We start from the raw sequence: 21,743 nt of genomic DNA on the forward strand, positions 1-21,743 counted from the left end.
GTGTGAGGCAGCTTGGTTTCCAAACAGGACTCACATTTACTCTTGTACGGTAGTAGAGCATCACAGCAGGGATACCAAGATACCTGTCATTTCTAGTTACAGTCTACATTATTCAACCGCCAAATTAGGTTTATTGGCAAAATGTACAAACTTTCAGCTGTTTTCAATAAACAACTCAAACAAGGACAATTTAGATAGCTCAAAACAACTAATACTACAACTGGTTTCTCCTAATTCAACACAAAATGCCACTTTTAATGACTACTGTAGTCAAGAGAATTGTCCAAAAAGAGATCATTGCCTTGCACAAACAAGGAAAAGGTAGCGTCTGTGTCTTACAAAAAGGAGGGGCTATGACATGTGGCACAACTGATGGCACAGATGTCATATATTTCTATTTAACAGACAGAGTGTGTGGAGAGAGAGAGAGAGAGAGAGAGAGAGAGAGAGAGAGAGAGAGAGAGAGAGAGAGAGAGAGAGAGAAATATGAAGGCCTTTATATATGTTATTGTGTATATAAGTACGATACAAATAAAGAGTGACATGTGGTTGAGTGACGAACAGTTAACATTTGTAGAGTCCTTATTTTTCCAGCTGTGTCACGCCTCTTTTATGTCGCGGCAGCTATAAAGACTTCTGGAAAGAATAAACTGGTGTTTCCTCTCTCTCAGCTCCTCCATAAGCCTCCTCGCTCCTCATCTCCTCGAGGTGCATCTAAGCGATTAGAAGATCCTCCATGATGGCGGAGGGGAAAATATTTCTAGGTCAAGCGAGGAAAGATGATGCGAGGACACGAGGAAGACTAACTTATCATATTGAAAAGCATCCATGGTTCCTGTGCTTTCCCTGCCTTGACAAGTCAAAATGCCTGCCATGTCCACTGCTCAGTTAAAACCCTTCTACACAGAGACATAACTTGTTTGCATGTAGCCATTCAAAACATTTCATTTAAAAAGGACACTACTGTTTAAATTCCTGACTTCACCTCTCCCCTCTGGTAATTTCAAAAATGAAAAAGGTACAAAGCAATGGGTGCTGCTTTTGGAGTGCACAGGTTTGGGATAATACTGAAAGCCAAAAGTTGTCAAGATATTTCACTGTGAGCCACAAATGTCAACCTGCTGGTGGCGCTAGAAGAACAGTCAGGGTAGACCAATCACCAAAGGTCATAAGATTCATCCTCTGGGGACCATGACTGTACAAAATGTTATGGCAATCCATCCAGTCGTTTTAATATTTCAATCTGGGCCAAAGTGATGGACCAACAGGATGAAGGGAGATTAAATGATGGCTGAATAAATCTGAAACAAACTGTCTGTATTGATGAGTTAATGGCTTTTTACTGAGGAGAATCAAGTTATCACAGCAAACAAGGACAACGTGCTGCTCGGCTCAAGACAACCTTTAGCTCCGTAGTGTCAGTTGATGCCTCAGAGCTCCTCTTGCATGTGGTGTGTGAATACTATGGTGATTTACCGCTCACAAATTGGTGCAAAGGGAAGTTTAAAGCCAAATTCTGGAAAACAAAACAGCATGGAACACAAGGAATACAAGAAAAACTCCACTTACTGGCATTTGGAACAAGAAACACTGGTCAAACTGGATCCGTTGCGCAGTATGGTTAATTTCCTGATCAGCCAGTCAGCTCTCATTCCTCACAGCATTGTAACACAAAACATTTGCCTTTAGACAATGTAATCACTTTTACCACATTACATTTTATGACTTATGCTATTTCTGCCAGGTTTGAGGTCTGCCACAACACTTTGCAAAACCTAAACAGGAGTGGTTTTTGGTGGTTTGCCATGTAAATGATAATAGTGCAGTACAGCCTGTTGTGTTGTCATTTTGACAAACGAACAATAGAGTATGATCACTTGTCATGGAAACACATTGATTGTGCTGTTGCTGATGATATTAGTCATGCGGTTTCTTGAAAACTCGATGGCAGCATGTGTTTTCACAGATCCGGGAAAAGGGGAGCTAATATTCTCACATGCAGGCATGTAATTAACCTTTATGTTCTACCATTTCAATCAACAGTTCCCACTGTGTCTTGGACTTTCCCCTCAGCTGAAGAATTGTATTATTACTTTTTCTTTCTTTCTACATACATTCAAAGTCCTTAAAATATACCCAGCAATCATATAAGTATATGATGCTCAATGCAATGCAACTGATCAATGTTGAAAACTAATCCTTAAAAATCAAATAGCCGCAATTAATGCAATGCATGCCAACATCATATAATACCAAATTCCCCTTGCACAATCTAATGAAGTAAGACTAAATGATGTGGATATACTTCATCACACAGTGTTTTTACACTGTGTGTGGGAATATTTGATAATGCTAGCCACTCATTATTTGTGTTGGTCATCTGTTATTTCAAGGCTGAAGGTTTTTACAGTGCCATTAGTGGTGATTCACCAAAAAGTAGTTTTTGCAACTGCAAATAAACAAAAATGTTGGTTAATTAGATCGCTTTATTTTGTAATTAACTATATTTCAAGGCAGCAGCAGAGACAAAGCAAGAGCAATTGATGGAAAATTATAATAATTGAACAATCAATTTATAGTATTTTATTTCAAAACTGAAATATGTTGAGCACATTTCAAATATTCCTATATTATTATTATCTTTTTCCCCTTCTTCTTACCACTTAGTATTCGGGTTTTTAATGCCATGAATCAACACGCTCTGAAACAGTATTTGGCGCTATGCATCTTTCTTACGTTGCTGGCTGCTTTGCGATCCGCAAATAAACACAGAGAAGAAGAAGAAGAAGAACTTTGTTTCCGGTTTGGCTGCAGCGCGATACCAGCGCGGGAGATTCCGGCATGGCGGTGCAGCCGAAACAGAACCTGTCTCTGGACAGTGCAGCTGAGCATGGCTTTCTCAGCTTCATTTCCTCCATGCCGAAGAAACCGGACACGACTTTCAGAATATTCGACCGCAACGATTACTACACTGTTCACGGAAAGGACGCCATATTCGCGGCGAAGGAAGTTTTCAAGACGAATGGGGTCATCAAATATTTGGGCTCAGGTAATCTCGCCTCTATAGCCGAAGCTTGCAAACTGGCAGCAGCAGGCTGCATAGAAGCTTAGCTGTAGCTAAGCTAGCTACGAATGCATGCATTAGCTGCTAGTCATGCTAGGTACTGCATAGCTAGTTTAAATGTAGTCGCACTGACGGGTTGTTTTTTATCATTAACGTGGGCTTGTTGGTCTACAGGGAGTCGCAAGCTGGAGAGCGTGGTGCTGAGCAAGCTGAACTTCGAGGCCTTTGTTAAAGACTTGCTGCTGGTGAAGCAGTACAGAGTAGAGGTGTACAAGAACCACAGCAAGAGCAGCAAGGAGCACGACTGGAAGATCGACTACAAGGTATTGTGTTGGTTGTCGAGGAGTGTCGGTGTGTTTTCTGTCTGTTAAAGACTCATCTACCATTTTAAATGTAGGTGAGCCATGTTGTTGTCCCTACTTTCCTTGTGCCAGTGCTCCATTATGTATAATGGAGCACTGGCACTTAGCAGAGGCCCTGTACTGTATATAAAGTATGGACAAGTCATCATAATTTGAATTGGTCTGATCAGTGTATGGATCTATGCAAACACATTAATGTTAATAGTATGATAAAAGTCCAACATAGTCCCAAAATGTTAAACGGCAGACATGAAACAGCTTAAAACAAGTTATCCGCTGGTCTTTACCATGTCAATTTAAAGGTGATAATATGTCAATTTCGTGTTCACAACTTGTTTCTGCTGCCTCCAAGTGGTCAAAATATACCAATAAAATAAAGGCTTGTTTCTCCGTCTCCATCTGTCTGTTGCCTCTCGTCCGTCTGGCTCATTTCCTCCACTCTCAGGCCTCTCCAGGAAACTTGACTCAGTTTGAGGAGATCTTGTTCGGTGGTGGAACCGGAGCAGTGGGTTGTGCAGGAGTTGTAGCCGTGCGGTTTGCCACCGGAGCTGACGGACAGCGCGTGGTCGGGGTCGGCTATGTGGACGCAGCCCAGAGGACGATGGGAGTGTGCGAGTTCCCAGACAACGAGATCTTCTCCAACCTGGAGTCCCTTCTGGTCCAAATCAGTCCCAAAGAGTGTCTCTTGGCCCAGGGCGAAGGCAACACCGACGGCAGTAAACTACGGGAGGTATGTGTGTTTAGTGGATTGTGTTTCATCAGATGTCAGCATTCTTTAACGGCCACTAACGGTACAGGCCGAAGTATTGTATGAGTACATTGTGCGATTACGGCGTTAAGAGGACATTGTGGTTATCGTGTGTTTGTTTAGGTGGTGCAGCGCGGCGGCATGCTTATCTCGGACAGGAAGAGGGCGGAGTTCAGTAGCAAGGACATGGTCCAGGATCTCAACAGGCTGCTGAGGGCCAAGAGAGGAGAGACCGTGGCGAGCAACACGCTGCCTGAGCTGGACAAGCAGGTGAGCAAAAAGAAAGAGATCCCCCGACGATTCCACATGGCATCGTACAAACATATAGTCATCGTATGAAGAAATGGGTCATTGAGCCTTTTTGTGCCCTCCAGCTGTTTTAAATATGGTGGTTTCATTCACAGGTGGCCATGTCGTGCTTGGCCGCAGTGGTGCGTTTCCTTGAACTGCTCTCTGACGAGTCCAACTTCAACTCCTTCAGTCTCACCCCACTGGACCTGGGTCAGTACATGAGGCTGGACAACGCTGCCGTGAGGGCTCTGAACCTCTTCCAGGTCAGTGACGGGGCCTCACACTTTCCCCTAATTAACGAAAGGGTCAGTTCACCCAAATCACCAAAAAACAACCACTGTCTTTCTCACCAGTCATGCATGTAGTTTTGATTTTATTGGCGTTCCAGGACGGTGTTTACTGAGCCTCTTGTTTTGCTGCTGCTGGCGCATTTTCTATGGTTGTGGATGTCACAGGATCTCTTTTCTAGACGTTCTCGTGATGATCGAATAGGCCATGGAAACATGTTAATGTTGAATGTAATCCTCCAGGGATCACCTGATGACACCAGCGGAGCTCATTCACTGGCCGGTCTGTTGAACAAATGCCGTACGCCGCAGGGCCAGCGTCTCGTCAACCAGTGGATCAAACAACCGCTCATGGACAAAACCAAAATAGAAGAAAGGTAATTTTAAATGACGGTAACAAGGTGTGACGTCGGATGTCCTAAGGCATATTTGAATGGATAGTTGCAGAAAATTAAACCGTCAGATTTAGTAGGCTGCAGCTGTTATTTCAGTGTGTCAGATACATATTTAATCAACAGTTGGGGAGCTAGAAGTATCAAAACACTAGATCGGGACCTCCCTGTTCTTTTGAATAACAGCCTGTGCTGTTATGAATCGTGTGTTTTATTTGAGTAATAGTAGATGCAGTCCAGAGTAGTATTTGTTAGATTGCCATATAATCTGCTATTGAAATTCATTACACTAGGACACATTTTTGAGGACACTTCTGATGTGTGTGTGTGTGTAGGCTGGACCTGGTGGAGAGCTTCGTTTGTGACTCTGAGCTCAGGCAGACCTGTCAGGAGGACTTGCTGCGGCGGTTTCCTGATCTTCACCGTCTGGCCAAGAAGTTCCACCGTCACTCTGCGACGCTGCAGGACTGCTTCCGCGTCTACCAGGCTGTGAGCCACCTCCCCGCCCTCGTCTCTGCCCTGGAGAGATACTCAGGTACACACAAACCTGCAGTTGATACTATCTGAACACAACACACACATTCATAGACTGATGGCAGAGCATAGTGCCGACCTGCCCATCGGGATCTAATCTGAATGGTAGATTGGGGTTCAGTATTTTGCACAAGGACAATTCGACATGCGGAGCCGGGGAGCTAACCGCTAATAAAATAAGTAATCTTGTAAAATGTCATTTTAGGCAATATTTCTACATTTTTGGGGAATAAGCTTATTGGCTTTACTGCCTTAAGTTTGAGTGAAGGCTGGTAATGAACCTGATAACGGTTTATATGCATTAGTAGCCTGCATACGTACAGTAGAGTGCATTCATTCATTGTCCGTACATACTACCTGTTTTGTTTTCTTGTGTGTGTTGTAGGTAGCTACCAGGTTCTGTTGGAGGCGGTGTTCCTCTCTCCTCTCAGAGACCTGCAAACGGATTTTGTTAAGTACCAGGAGATGATTGAAACCACGCTGGACATGAACCAGGTCTTTGCGTTAGTATTTTATCTTCACATGTACAATGTAAGAATACTTGCCTCCGTATTGTTTAACAATTCTACACGTCGTTAACGTGCATTTGTACTTGCATGTTGCGCGTAGATTGACCACCATGAGTTCCTGGTGAAGGCATCGTTCGACCCAGCGCTGAGTGAGCTGAGAGAAAAGATGGACGCTCTGGAGAAGAGCATGCAGGCGGTGCTGAACAGTGCAGCCAGAGAACTGGGTGAATATACACAAGCAAACACGAATGGATCCAAGTCCATGATTTATTTAAGCAACAGATGGACATCTGCGCAAAGAAGTTTGATTCTATAGTTCAAGGGAGTGACCTTAGGCGTCTGCTGATGAGTTTTTTTAAGATAAGGCGTGACAAAAACGCCAAAGCAATTCAATTACACCATGCGATCATCATGTGCTGCAGAGACACTGATTGAGTGAAGTAAATGCTAGCTTAATAACTCCAGCGATAACTGTACATGTTGAAGACTTTACTGGCCCCAAAAACTAATTTACTCATATGTAGGCCTATAAATGAATAGACTGTGGCCTACGTCAACGTATTAAATATAAGACCTGGCTTTGTTGAGACCGTCTATAGATCTCCTCCGGAATAATGTGGGGTTACCATTTGGGATTTTTTTGGGGGGCGTGCGCTAATTTGGACGTTTGCAATGGTCAAAGCTCCGAAGCATTACCCGGATGATGTTTTGAACTTCGGGCAACTTTGTGTTTCAGGTCTGGACGCTGGTAAGACGGTGAAGCTGGAGTCAAACGCCATGCTGGGTTTTTTCCTGAGAGTCACCTGCAAGGAGGAGAAGAGTCTGAGGAACAACAAAAAATTCACCACGCTGGATGTTCAGAAGAACGGAGTGCGCTTCACAAACAGGTGCGTCTCACTGCGTCACATGCTCCACGTCTGCCTCGGATAGAGGTGCTCTCGCTGTCAGCTGATTCTCTGTTGTGTGTTTACAGTAAGCTGAGCGCTCTGAATGAGGAGTACGCCAAGAACAGAGAGGAGTATGAGGAGGCCCAGAATGCCATTGTGAAAGAGATCATCAACATCGCCTCAGGTGAGGACCGTCATCACATGCTGCTCACTGTCTTCTCAGCATGATCTCAGCAATCGATTTGACAGAATTAAATTATACGTGGAAATGATAATCTCATGATAATCTCATAATTCCATGAAGTTAGATGTGTGACCTTTTTTAGTAATGATTTCATTCACATTTTCTACTAAACGATGCAGTGCTTTTTACTTCTAAATAGTTTGGTTTTGTCGTCACATGGTGTTCTTTAATCAGATTTTAGTCATTTTTTTAGGAGCCCGCATGTGCTGCACTCTGAACTCTGTGAACCGGCAGGTTACGTGGATCCTCTCCAGACGCTGAGTGACGTGACGGCTCAGATGGACGCAGTGGCGAGTTTTGCCGTGGCGTCCGTCTCTGCTCCGGTGCCGTACGTTCGGCCCCGGCTGTTGGCAGAAGGCTGCAGGCGTATGGAGCTGAAGCAGGCCAGACATCCCTGCATGGAGACGGACGCAGACACCGCCTTCATACCCAACGACATGTCCTTCGCCCAGGGAGAGAAGGACTTCTATATTATAACGGGTATGAAGAGATGACTCACTTCCAAAGTAGAACAATTAGGAGAAAAACATCAAAGTTGAAAGCAGAGTGAAACTCACTATAAAGCTATGAAAGTTGATGCGAGCTGCAGATTTATCACTGAGTGACCCCTTTCACACATTTTCCAATTACTCAGAAGACAGACAGGGTTCCCACGTGTCCTGAGAAGCAGTTAACCAATTTTCCAGTTGTTTAAGGTGACACGCTCGCTAGCTCGTTTAGCAACGGTGCTCTTTTTACTTCACTAGCTTTGTCTTTTCAAACAACGCTGCCTTGTTGAGCTACAATAGATCACACCATGACAGATAACCTTTAAGTGCCATAGACTGCATGTCCTTTTAAATTAAGACTTCCACAGAGATGGTGTGATCCAGACAGATTATCTTGGAAAAGGATCTCTGGAGATACGTGGGAGCCCTGGGCAGACCATCTAGAGCTTCCATTCTGCTTTTCACCCATTCCATTGATTCAGAAATCAGTCTCACAATTGCTCAGTTGTTTTGTGAAAATTGTGTTACCTCAGTCGTCGTCTTTTTTAATCCGTAAACGTCCTAAAAAGCACAATCTTCACGGTTTTTCAGATGTGAAGTAAACAGACGAATGCTTAGAAGTTTAGTTCCTCGTCGAGTTCCTTTTCTGAAGCCAAACAAGTTAATCTGTGATGATGAAACTCGCGACTCTTCTCCCCTCGTCTGCAGGACCAAATATGGGTGGCAAGTCGACGTTTATCCGTCAGGTCGGTGTGATTGCTCTGATGGCTCAGATTGGCTGCTTTGTGCCGTGCGAGAAGGCGGAGCTTAGCGTGATTGACAGCATCCTGGCCAGGGTGGGAGCGGGAGACAGCCAGGTCAAAGGAGTGTCCACCTTCATGTCCGAGATGCTGGAGACAGCTGCCATCCTGCGGTAAGAACAAGACACACAAGCTGGTGTAAAACTACAAAAGATGACACACACAAGCCTTTTCTCATCGCGGGTGTTGTTCCTCCAGCTCGGCCACGGAGAACTCGCTCATCATAATCGACGAGCTCGGCAGAGGCACGTCCACGTACGACGGCTTCGGCCTGGCGTGGGCCATCAGCGAACACATCGCCTCCGAAATCAGCTGCTTCTGTCTGTTTGCCACTCACTTCCACGAGCTGACGGCGCTGTCGGCGCAGCAGCCGACCGTCCACAACCTGCACGTCACAGCCCTGACCTCCCACAACACACTCACCATGCTGTACCGAGTCAAATCAGGTCAGCACGGCACAATAAAGTCACATCTATTTTGTGGAGGAGGCAGGTGAACTGACCCAGGCCCCCCTGACTGTGTTCAGGTGTGTGCGATCAGAGTTTTGGAATCCACGTTGCCGAGTTGGCGTGCTTCCCGGCGTCGGTGGTGGCCATGGCGAAGGAGAAGGCAGAGGAGCTGGAGGAGTTCCAGGAACCTGCGGGGGAGAAGTCTGAGCAGGAGGAGCCTGAGGCCAAGAGACGACGGACAGACAAACAAGTACCCTGCGCAATATATAGCCATGCATAATTAACATCATGTGCAGTCATGCCACAAAAATGTCATCTCGTTTTAAATTATCAATGGGTCGTGTAAAAGGGGTTACTTATCGTAGAATTTCCCACTACAAGAACATTTTTTCAACTGACCTAAACGTACATAATCATGAGGCTGACTGCTGTTTATTGTTCCCTGTCCTTCAGGTGGGGGAGAACCTGATCCAGGACTTCCTGGAGAAGGCAAAGTCCCTCCCTGCTGACACCATGAGTGAAGAAGAGGTGAAGGCGGCCCTCAAGAAAATGAAGCAGCAGCTCGTCGCCCAAAACAACACATATATCACAGAGATCCTTTCACGCTGCGTTCCTGCAAAAACAGCTTGATTTTAGACTCGCGTTCACGTGTTCATCATGGCGAACCACAGTTTATGTTGTAGTTTTTCAATAAAGAATTAATTCTGGATGCGTCTTAGTGTTTTTTGACACCAGATTTCTTCGTAAACACTGCGGGTGATGGGATACATGCTGTTAGCGTTATGTAAACCTGAACTACACCAATACCTCCTGTGGTCCTTCAGCAGCATTTCTGTTTAGTACGACCGGACACTTGTGGGTAATTCTGCAGGGTGTGAATTTAAAAACAAGACACCTGTGATCTAATAAAGTTTTATTTTCTTAGAAATGGCCAGTTTCCTGTTTTCTTTTTTTGTCTTTCTAAGAAAGTATACCCCTTTTTGAATTCCAACTAGCATCTACATAATGGTTATTGAGTACTTCACAATATATTAAGTCTAGATGTTATGGTACATGCATACGATTCAGGCTGCATGAGGAGCCACAGTCACCACGATACACGGGGGGGTGGGGGAGAAGGGGGAGACGGGGGGGGGGGGGGGAAGGGGGGGGGGGGGACAGCAGATTGACTCCTCAGTTCCAGTTCAAAGGAGCTCTGTCGCCTCCTATTGAAACCCTCTCCACAAAACACTGACTGCATCAACTTAAACATATACACACAACTTCCACTGTACACAACACACTCACACCTTTATACAAGTGTGGAGCCCCTCCACCTGCCATGTAAGCTAATATACTGGAGAGGGTTTTTAGTGTTTAAATTCTCTTTCACAGAAAGAACTTCACCACTGGGACGTCCGAGTGTCTGCACTTTGCTTTGGAGGCGGGATTGGAGGAGGGACGCTAACCAAAGAAAAATAAAAATAATTATAATATATAATAAAAATTAAAAGACATTCAAATACAGTCAACTTTTTGCTTGAAAATACAAAACTACATGAGAAAGCATTGAAATAAAATCCACTGATCAGAACTTTTTTTTTTTTTTTTTTTTTTTTTAAAAAAGCCCAAGTGCTCCATCACACATACACAATCTTGCTCTTTATCCACACACAACAGAGCCACATCCGCCCATCTGTTGCCTCGTTACAACTGCCTGGGGCAGCCAATGGGGATGGCAGCTGTGAGGAAGCAGGAAGTCTCTTTGACAGCAGTATTTGTGAGGAAGAAGAAGGGCTGGGAGCCGAGGATTAACACCGGGTGGTGGGGTGGGATACTTCGTGCACTGCCATCGACAGCCCCTCTGCATAGCCCTTCTCTTCTCATCTACAGAAATACTCGGGCGATGAATCTCTTGTGGCCGTTCTGTCGGTCTACCCTCAGCTCCACCGCTCCCTCTAGTGGAGGCTGCCTCTGCTGCAGCGAGTCTGACTGCAGCGGGCAGGAAGCTGCTTCCTCTTTTCACCGTGATCCCATTTGAGAGCGCCGCAATCACAGTGTCTCTCTGGGTCCTTATGGCTGCAAAGTGGATGCGTGTATTCAACTGTGTGTGTGTGCGCAGATGTGTGTGTGTGAGTGTGAATGGCTGTGTGTGCAATGTAATGTGTTTTATATGCTTTATGTGAGAGAGTGTAACTGGACCGGATGCCTTCAGTTATGTTGCAGCGTGTTGGACTCGATGGGCGGCGCCGAGTCATACAGAGTGTCTGTGTCGTGTGTGGGCTCCCCGGCCAGTGTACACGGGTTGGACAACGTTCCCGCGCCGCAGTCACAGAAAAACCTAAAAGGGAACACAGACCAGAGATTATGAACCAGAGGCCCTTCATAATATACTGAAGTGAGAGACTACTCTTCAGGTACATTAAAAAGACAAAATGTGGAATTGAAAAATATGATTTTCACTGTTTTTTCAATGTTAAACATCATCACAAACATGACTTCCGAGATCTTTTCCCCGCCTCGAACCAAAAATGTCTTACCGATCATGCCGTATAAATTCTACATCGTGCCCTTGGTGGCATTTTTTGATGCAGTTTACACAGATGGCGTTCCTATCTGTTGTGTTACAGGTGTGACATCTGGGGAGATAAAAGACAAAACAGATTAATTTACATAAGAAATGGTTTATTGGGAGACATTTTGTGGATTTTTGACAATTACTAATCTAATAGGACTTTAATCATATTTCAATTAAATTAGAAAGAATAAAAAACAAAAAAATGCCAACCACAATTTCCTAAAGCCTAAGTTGATGTTTTCAAACTCCTTGTATTGTCCAGCAACAGTCCAAAGAAATTAAAAAAGGTATTTATTTAACTGTCACATCAGAAAAGTAAAACCTGGATATCCTGGAAAGCTTTTTTGCTTCAAAAATAACTTCACACAACGATTAATTGACCATACCATTATGATCATTGATCATATTAGTTCCAGATGAGTCTTGCGTTGTAATCTTTCAGCTCTACTTGAATTCATCGGACACAGTTTACCTGTAGAAGTCGTGCATGGGGTAACTGGTGTAGCTGGAGATCTTGTAGAGGCACTGTCCTCTGCTCACTGCCTTCTCAATGGCATCCTGGTTATTCAGAATCTTATTATCTGACAGAGGGGGTGGGGCATAACATGTGATTAGAAACAAGCTAGTAAGATTGTGGGCATTAAATCTTTGTCCAAAGTAGCCAGTTACCTTTCATGGTGACGTTGACTCCCGAGGCCAGAAACAAGCCTCCAAAGCGATTGTTGAAGATCTGGTTGCCCTCCAGCGTGGCTGTGGCGTGGTTAGTGATTTCAATACCTGGAGAAGACAAAGAAACATCCGTCATCAGCACCGAAAGGAGACAGAAACCGAGATGTTATTTGTGTTCATGTGGAGTTGGAAAAAAAGAAGCTAACCTGCAGCGAAGCCATCAAAAATGCGGTTCTTGCGGAGTATCGGGTGGCTGTTTGTGCTGATTAGCACACCGGCCTGAGCGTTCCTGAAGATGTCGTTCTCTTCCAGCAAACCTACGGAGAAAAAGATTTCATGAAGAAAATTGTAATACGTGAATCACACACGCGATTTCACACGCGATTTCACCACAAACACCTAAACAAAGTGGCAGCTGGCTGGAGGGAGGTCGACAGGGAGCTGAACGTTTCCCCACTTGCCGCTGGCTAATGTCATTTCCAGTAAATATCACAATATGAAACGTGCGTTTTGTTTAAAAAGTACAAAAGTCGGAATATAGCAAGTACTTTTTCCACCCATCTTTTAAGTGGTTACGTCTCCAGTTTGATCTCAAGCACAAAGCTGATGACGTGGTTTGTTTACATGACGTACAAACGCTTGCCATTAGATGTTTAAATCACAGAAATATACCTCCGTATATGTGTTTTGAACGTACTAACCATATCTATATTGATTGATGAAAGCTCCCAGTCTGTCTGTGAGCTCATCCGTTTCACTACAGGCAGATTCCCCTCACTTGCTACGGCGGGCAGCGAAATAAAATCAAATAATCGATACAAAGGGGGTCTACAAACGGTGTTGAATCAGACATACAACATGTCAGAAGCCATGTGATGCTTTCTATATTATCTGGCTACAGACTGTGCTTAAGTACCTCTGCCTCCATTGAAGATGCAGATGCCTCCATCTCTGCCGTCATGAATCTTATTTCGCCTCAGTGTGGGGTTGCTATCCGTCTTGATCCACACCCCTGCCATGGCATTATCAAAGATCTCATTGTCCTCAATGAAGCCCAGACCTGTTGTATTAAAGAGCCCATCAGACACAAGTACACAGACACTACATACGAGACAAACAGGGCAGCGGATTGAGAAATACAGACCTGAGTTGTAGACTAAAATCCCTCCGTTCTGGCCTCCCCAAATCTTGTTACGCCTGATCTTTGGGTTGCTCCCCGTCCTGTCAAGATTCAACAGCAATTCAATAATGTAATCGTACACAACTGAGCAGAAAAAGAAACAGCTGTAACATGTTTATTCTTTTACGTATAATGGTAAGAAAAAGTATCTCATATTGTGTATATTCAGTGTATTCACTGCTTAAAGGTGGTAATCTTTACCTAATTTGTACACCAGAGTACATGTGATTGTAGATGTCATTGTCTTCCAGCACACCATGCCCATTGTCATAGAAATACACGCCCACCTGAAAAAAAAAAAAAAAAAGAAAAAAAAAAAAAAGAATAAGAAACGACAGATTGTTACAACATTGAAAAAAAAGAAAAGATAGAAATTTGTTTTACTATGAAATCGGCACAATCAGGACATTGTAGCTATAAACTGTAGATTCAACATTCAAGTTGTTTTTCCCAAAACAGGAAAGTAGACGTAGAAGTAAATTAAGAAAACTGATCTAAAGACAGCCAAAGACCTCAGTTAAAGAACCGTTTCTGATAATTGGAGGATTCAAATTAACGTTTTTCTCTTTAAAGCCACAAGACTCCATTGTCATTTTACCACGTAGAACATGTGAGATGCTGGGCCGTCATTGCATTGTGCACGTACATGGTGCAGTATATCTGGCATTTACTTCTAACTAAATGTGCAGTATTTGTATTCCTCAAATCAAACTGTCAGGATATAGCAGCTCATCAATGCTGTTTATCGCTTCTCACTCTTGAAGCATGAGATTTCATCTGCTGGTGTACACATGTGCAATGTTTGACCATGGTAATTTCACCTGTTTTCCACTGTGGATGCGGTTCTTGCGGAGGACAGGAGTGCTGCCTGTGGTCACCCAGACTCCAGCCAGTGTGTTGCTGTAAACCTCATTCTCCTCAATCACCCCCTGGCCTTTCTCGTGCTGAAACATAAGGCAGCGGGAGCTGTCAAAACGTCCTGACAGAGGGGGGGGTGTTTAAGATCTTATTAAAAACAGAAAAAGTGTCTGTTCTTGCTGGAGAAGGATTACATCTGAGCCGCGAGTGTATTTACCACATAGATGCCCCCGTGCTGTCCGTCGTGGATCTTGTTGTGCCGTACAATGGGGCAGCTGTTGGTTCGGATCTGGATTCCCGCCAAGGCGTTACCATAGATATCGTTACTCTCTATCAAACCCCGTCCATCTCCAAATATGTACACCCCTCCTTGGTTACCGTTGAATATAGCATTTCCCCTAGACATAAAAAAGAAAGAAACAGTCACAATCTTGGAATAAACATGCTACTGGAGACAAAATTCATACACGACCGTGTGTTTGTCTGTATCAATATAGGACATGCTGGCCGTAACACATTTGCTGTCTCCATTGAACACAAACAGTCTGATGTGTGTGTCCTCACCGTATCGTCGGGTCGCTGTTGGATGTGATCCACACCCCAGCGAAGTTATTGGCATAGATTTTGTTCTCTATAAACTGTCCCCGTCCCTTCTCGTGGACGTAGATGCCTCCTGTTTGGCCATGATGGATCTCACAACGCACCACTGTGGGGTTGGCGTAGGCCTTCACTTCAAAGCCTGCTATGCGGTTTCTATGGATGTTGCAGTTCTCAAAGTAACCCTGAAGCACAGCAAAGAAGACGAATTAGATGGTCCGTGATGAATCTTTCAGGTAAAATGTATGAAGTGACAGTTGTGTGTATTTACCATGCCGTGATCAAAAGTGAACACTCCGACATCTCGACCGTGGTGGATGTGGTTACGTCTAATGATGGGATTACCGTGGTTTTTCACCCAAATTCCTGCTAGCGCATTGTTGCTGATTTCATTGTCTTCATAAATGCCCTGGAACACACGAGAAGAGAGTCAGAAGCCCGTGTGTGTATTTGTGGCGAATCATTTGTTGCTATTGCGGCGGGAAAAGTAACTTTTACCTGTGCGTGATCTGTGATGTACAGTCCTACGTTCTCACAGTCACTGATGTTGCAGTGTTTGATGGTTGGACAAGCTCCCTGACCACTCACACACACAGCCGAACCCACTAAACACAGAGAAAATACACACACACACACACACACACACACACACACACACACACACACACGTTACACTACAGTAGAGCTGCAAGTAATCGTCACTTTTATCACTTCTATCAATTTAGCAACAGTCAAAAAACCCAAAAGATGAATAGGATTTTTCCAAAAGACAATTTAAACTCTTCATATGAAAATGATCTCCCTCAATCATGACTTATAAAATAAAAGTGTGTGGCAGTGTCTGTATCTGCAGACAGGGGCCTCAAGAGGAAGCTACGAAAAGGGGCGGACACAACGGCGATAAAAACGCCAAATATAGCGTAGGAAAACGGAAAAAGCTTGTTCCAAAACGAGAGGGAATCTGGCGAGCTACGTAATCCTCCTTGAGCTGCGATGGAGGAGCCAACTTTGAAAGCTACGTTTATAAACTGCACAACCCACAAATCCTAATTGATCAGATCATTTAGTGATGTAACATAAATAGGGACACTTAACACACTGCGTCTCAAACTATAGAAAAACATGGCTCAATACTGTTAAAACAGGAGAACACACCAACATATGTACAATATAAGATCCATGCAGTAAATTCTACTGTCGGATTTAATGATCTGTTATTGTTCTTTTCATTGTGCTGTACAGGTGCTCATGTCAGTGCGTGCGTTACCTGTGCATGTGGAGCGGATGATGCAGTGGTCGATGTTGGGGCTGCAGTTGACTGTGATCTCCAGACAGTGGTGGGCGTTGTGGTGCTGTGCTGACTTATCATCAGGATTAAACTGCAGGGAGAAGAGCAGCAGAAGTCAGACAGTGGCTGCGCTTACTGACAATACATCAAGCTTTTTTCCACCCACCACATCCACACCACTCTCCCCACTGGAGGCATTAGTGCCGCTAATACTGGTCGCTGATAACAGGATAAAACCAGAACACAGAGAAATCCAACACCGCGGGAGACATAGAATAATCAATACGATGTCACATAAAGATGAGAAACATTCACATTCTTGTCACATTTGTCTGACAACTCATAAATCATTAAAGCTGGTTTAACTCTACGTACAAAACAACCCAGACAACCAACATCGATGTGAAAAATCACACCCAGATCTTGTGTTTGTATTGTGTAATTGGCATTGTATGACACTGTGTTAAACTCAGTTTGATAGTCTGAACCCTTTTAATAATGCACATGGTTCATAAACCTTCTGTCTTACATTTAAAAAAAAATAAAATCAAGAGAGGTGAGATCTATGCTCACCTTGATGGTCATGTATCCCACATAGGCATCCTCTGAGCCCTCCATGAAGACAAACGTTGAGTCTCTAGTATTCTCTATCACCACCTTGTCGGCTACTTTACCAGGAGCTTAAAGGAAAGCAGGAAACACTCATTAACACCCTCATGAATATGGACATCAGCACCACTGAGACTGCATCCTATCTTAAGAGAGATATTGATTGCACGCGGCGCAAGCATCAAGGTAAAGTCGTATGTACTTTATAGTGAGGGAAGCACGCATACCTGCACCAATCATGGTGATGGGGGACTCTATATAAATCCACTCATCTGTATAGATCCCAGAGTGGACAAAAATTAGACCGTCAAAGTGGGCCTCTTGCACTCCACCCAGCGCATCCTCAATGGTGTCATAATACTGCAGGAGAAAGGGAAGAACACGTTCAGGCAGAATATACACAAAAACAAGCAGGTGTTTACATTGGCTGTGCTTTGCATAAATGTCAGCGCTATGGCCAATGAAATAAATCCTGAAGGATTTTGTCTTTTGGCCGTGACTTACCAGCATATTCTCTCTGCCTTTGTATCTGCCGGGGTTACTGTAGAAATGCTCAGCGAAGCCTGGTTTTACATGAGCACCTTTGTACTGCAATACAGAAGACACCAAAATCAAGTTCCTGGTGATCACACCGAACATTAACATGCTCCTCATACCACCTAGGCATTGCTGGTTAAACAAATCATTTTGACACACAAGGGGGTTCCACAAAGAGCTACAAAGAGCATCAGTGGTTCCCCATGTTTTTGTAATACAACTCTTTAAAACAAAGCAATGTTTACTTGTGACCCCTTGTTGCCCGTTTGCATGTCCACTGGCTGCAAATACATCAACCAGAGTCTTCCTCTTAAGACGTTAAATGATGTTATTAAGTTACTGGGGAAAAAAGGCATAAGTCTAACTGTAGCAGAAATAGTTTTTTCTGGTTCCTGTCCTTTTAACTATACTGCAACCCCTGAACCCTAAATTAGGAACCGCTGGCAACAACGGAACAATGGATGCAACAGCCAAACGCTGCACTCTTTAATTTCTAGACATCACAAACAGTAAGAGGTGGGACAGAACAGAACAGTCAGCTGATCAAATGGCAATTTGTTTTTTATAATGTGTGCCTGTGATCAATGTTTGACTTTCACCTTGAATTTCCCTTTTACATTATAATTAAAAAAGCAAACATGTTTGCCTTCCATTAGCCTCACAACCTCAGATGATGATTAGCCTGAGAGGAACTCTGGATTTACATAAATAGATAATGAGATACTATTGTTGACATAGCCTTAGAACAACATTACAGTCACATGAACATGTTACACTGATCTGTCTGTGAACAGCCTGAACCCTGAGATCCTTCTGAGAAATACTGTATATGCGGTTTAAAGACAGAACAAACTATGGAACTGTGGCAGCCCGCCAAAGTCTTCTTTGCCCCGCCACATTTTTATAATGAACCGAAAATATTTTTCGTTTCTCTACAGGTGGGCCGGCTGGCCCCGTGCGGTGCATTTCCTCTGCAGCGGTGCGCTGTGGACTTGGCCACGTACTTGGTGCTCACTGCGACCTCTCTCCCTGAACAGAAGTGACGCGTGTTCTGTCCACCTCTCCTCCGCTCCATTCAGTACCAGGGACAGAGCATTATCTGGAGTTTCGGCCACTTTAGCACGAATGTGGGAACCCTGTTAATGTGCTGTGCAAAGAAAATTAAATGTTGACGGTGTTGTTTTCGCCTTGGCTCAAACGACAGCCATTCATGCTGCAAATTCCACTGAAGGAGGACATTACTAATTTTCATTTTCTACAAATTAAGTTAGGCCTAAATTTGACAGGGCAAATTAAATTAAATATAATGCTACTACCACTAATAATATTCAAAGTAATAATTTAATATATTAACGGGAAACACGTGAAATATACGTCTTTACATTGGCAAAGGCATCCGCTATTGCCGATCGCTCTGAACACCGGAATAACCCCATCCTCAGTGCTTATCCATGTTATATTGTGATAGCTATGCTTCCTTTTCTCCCCGTGTATTTCAAGAGATTAAAATAGGACTGCTTTCTCTTTCTAATGTATGTGTGTGTGACGTGTTTTAACTTTACAGGCACTCTTTCCCAAAGTGAGATATTATTACTCCAGTGGCAGTGGCATGGATTTTATTGCAAGGCCATATATGAATTTTTCAGAACTGCACATTGTTTATTTTTAATATATATATAGAGAGACAATGTTAAGAAACAATAAACCAAGTGTGTACAAAGATGTTGATGCTCTTCAGAGAGCACTTTCTTTTTCACAGTAAAACAAAACACAGAAAACTAAGGAGGTCAGACTTACCAGCTGTTGGAAGCTCTCCTTCCAGGGGTTTGGGTGTTCATGCTCCTCAGGGCTGACTTGATAGAACCTGCCTGGCTCAGGATGCATCATGGGACGTGTGTACTCAAACACCTCCATGTATAGACGCTTCCTTGAATATTAAATACCACAATTCAGTTGTTTGCCTTTTAATGAAACGACATGTTTCCATCTCTTCAGCAGCACTTACCATAGGATGGGGTCATTGGCTAGCTGGCTGAATCTCTTGCAGACACAAGCTGCCTGGCAGAGGTCCTGTTCCAGTAAGTAGGAGAAGATCTTCAAAACAACCTCATCTGGAAGTTTCTGTTGCAGATATTGCTCTGCTGGGGCTGCTAAAGACACACAAACACACTCACAATGTAAGGTTTAGGGAACAAATTGTTTCAATCCAAGCACATTAAACCATGAAGTCATGCTGTTAAATGGATTGCAAAGTAACAAGATTTACTAACGCACACTGAAAATCAATAAAGATTCCAAAAAAAAAAAAAAAAAAGAGGAAGAAAAAAAAAAGCTAACAGTCTCCTTTCCCCGGCTGCGGAGATTTAACACACACCTGGCAGATCGTGGCTCTTACCGGACACTCGTGCCCGCTTGGCTCGATGGCCAAAGGCCTCTGTTGATGAAGTGGAAGCTCCCTGTGAAAGAGGGGAAATAGGGTATCAACTCAATGCCAAGATTCAAGCACTAAGTAATCATCTGGAAAATGTACTGCTCTGTCACAGAATCATTGTTCTTTCAAAGGAAAACACAATCAATCAGACATGCACACTGTGGCCAATGCACAAAAAAGAAATCCACTTTAATGTTTCAGTCCAACCTCCATTGGGCCCTTGCTGGGGCAGGCAGAGGCGGTGGCAGAGGCAGCGGCGGTTCTCTTGGGAAGCAGGGTCTTGCGTCGAAGCTGATAGGGACTGTTCTGAGCTCCTGGTCCAGACTCCTCAATAGCCATCTCTGCTGCAGCTGCTGCAGGAGCCTCCTCATCTGGACAAAGAGGAAAACAGATTTCCTATACATAAACCACTTTGTCAAGAGGCACTTCAATGCACAAAGCTGCAGTATAGGGCAAGGCCATGCAATTAAAAAAAAACAAACAAAAAAACATTGGGTATTTCTCTGAGAAGCACAATCATCACTCTATTGCTCGAATACACAACTAAAAAGGTCTCCAGTCAATGCAGGAAACACTTTAACCACTGACACACTTACTCTTCTTTCATTAATGACACAATGGTGTGCATTCATCTCACACGCTGTAAGCACATTACGCAGGCTAACAGACAGGGTGAGAGTTGGTATGGCAGACAAAGGTTAGTGATTGATAATGGCAGATGCACCCCCCTGCAGTCACATTGCCAGTCTTTCATGTCTAGTCATACACAACTGATATCAGACAATGTGCATTTGTCTCTGGGTCCTGTTCTGTGCAGAATGACACTCATCTTTTATGGTGCTGTCAAAAATGAAGGGCCGCAGATGAAAGTGGATCAGACGTGCGGCTAATGGCTAAAAACTGAACTGCGTAGCTGGCAAATCCGCGGTGTAAACAAATCGAGCTACGGCTAACAGGCTCCGAGAACAAGGAAGGGGATATGGGTCCAATCTGCTGGCTACGTTAGCTTTGAACTATTACAGCCTCAAGCAGAGAAAATGGACACAGAGAATTCATCCAAAACCACACCGTATCATCTATAACACAGCTGATCTTGCGTGGCTTCTTGAAGCCGGGGGTCAACTGGCTTAACACTGCCGCCCCATTCGCCTGCTAATGTTTTTGTTAACGTTACACCCCAAAAATGGCAGTCCGAAAGACGCCGCATATTTACACCCCGTCAGAATCGTTAGTGACAGCTGGGAATGCGACGGCCGAGAGAAGACACGCAGATTGTGGTCAGAGCGTGTGAAGTCGATCCCTTTGCCTCCAGCTATTGTTACCTGAATATGCGCTATTAATGTTGACCGTTTAGCTAACATACGCATTACATTCCGCGAAGACAACCCCCCCCCCTCAACCTCCACATAAACCTGGTAAGCTAGCTAGCGGTGTTAGCTAGCCCCAATCACTCAAGCCAAACAAAGCGCGGCCTGGCCTAAGCTACAGAGCAAGAAGCCTCGGTTTTTCCTGCTGAACCCGCCGTGACTAGGAGTGGTAAACAGGCCGGCAGCAAAAAGAAACGACGGTTATGTAAAGGCTGTTGGCGCGTGACACGGCTTCCGTCTTCAGTAGTTAGCCGACTGTGGCCGCAAGCGTACCTCTGTCCCCGTTGTTCCGTTCGGGCTGCACCGGGCGCGGCCTCGACACTCGCCTGGGTCTCCTGTTGGTGGCTCTGACGGAGTTCATCTGGGGAGTTGGTTGTTGAGAAAATAGACTGCTATCCTCGACCGCCCGCTTCGAAATTTAGCCCTCGACCCAAACTACCACCCGCGCAGCCTTTTTTCCAAGATACACCCAGACAATTGCGATCAAAAACCCGCTGGTATTTGGGGTGTAATCGCTTTTTTCCCCCTCCGTGGTGTTACAGCTCCCCCCGTATCGCTGCTCAGTGCCAGCTTCGTCTCAGTCTGTAGCAGGAGG

The 21,743-nt window shown here is 44.3% G+C and overlaps 2 protein-coding genes across 5 annotated transcripts; one reads left to right on the top strand and one right to left on the bottom strand.

The window, feature by feature from the left end:
• The first annotated feature begins 2,768 nt into the window (after positions 1-2,768).
• On the top strand, positions 2,769-9,995 carry msh2 (mutS homolog 2 (E. coli)). The gene is made up of 16 exons (XM_031843058.1): positions 2,769-3,049; positions 3,239-3,387; positions 3,872-4,156; positions 4,298-4,444; positions 4,579-4,728; positions 4,996-5,129; positions 5,480-5,679; positions 6,064-6,173; positions 6,288-6,411; positions 6,924-7,074; positions 7,161-7,258; positions 7,553-7,798; positions 8,515-8,719; positions 8,805-9,052; positions 9,133-9,305; positions 9,509-9,995. The coding sequence occupies exons 1-16, from the start codon at positions 2,842-2,844 to the stop codon at positions 9,683-9,685; spliced, it is 2,805 nt and encodes a 934-aa protein (XP_031698918.1). The 5' UTR covers positions 2,769-2,841; the 3' UTR covers positions 9,686-9,995.
• A 1,174-nt stretch (positions 9,996-11,169) lies between these two features.
• On the bottom strand, positions 11,170-21,743 carry fbxo11b (F-box protein 11b). 4 transcript variants are annotated; one of them, XM_031843062.1, is made up of 22 exons: positions 21,422-21,743; positions 19,989-20,152; positions 19,746-19,806; positions 19,356-19,497; positions 19,148-19,277; positions 17,318-17,401; positions 17,041-17,173; positions 16,778-16,884; positions 16,184-16,295; positions 15,415-15,521; positions 15,188-15,325; positions 14,884-15,101; positions 14,537-14,717; positions 14,283-14,405; positions 13,663-13,748; positions 13,426-13,502; positions 13,198-13,341; positions 12,488-12,598; positions 12,282-12,389; positions 12,085-12,193; positions 11,575-11,673; positions 11,170-11,375 (listed from the first exon to the last, which is right to left on the bottom strand). In XM_031843062.1, the coding sequence occupies exons 1-22, from the start codon at positions 21,507-21,509 to the stop codon at positions 11,246-11,248; spliced, it is 2,652 nt and encodes an 883-aa protein (XP_031698922.1). In that variant the 5' UTR covers positions 21,510-21,743; the 3' UTR covers positions 11,170-11,245. The 4 variants fall into 4 exon arrangements, with proteins under 4 accessions (XP_031698922.1, XP_031698921.1, XP_031698920.1 ...); XM_031843061.1 differs by having other exon boundaries at positions 19,356-19,500; XM_031843060.1 differs by having other exon boundaries at positions 19,725-19,806.

The sequence above is a fragment of the Anarrhichthys ocellatus genome, unplaced genomic scaffold (assembly GCF_004355925.1).
Source record: "Anarrhichthys ocellatus isolate YVR2014 unplaced genomic scaffold, GSC_Weel_1.0 scaffold4, whole genome shotgun sequence".
Lineage (NCBI taxonomy): Eukaryota > Metazoa > Chordata > Actinopteri > Perciformes > Anarhichadidae > Anarrhichthys > Anarrhichthys ocellatus.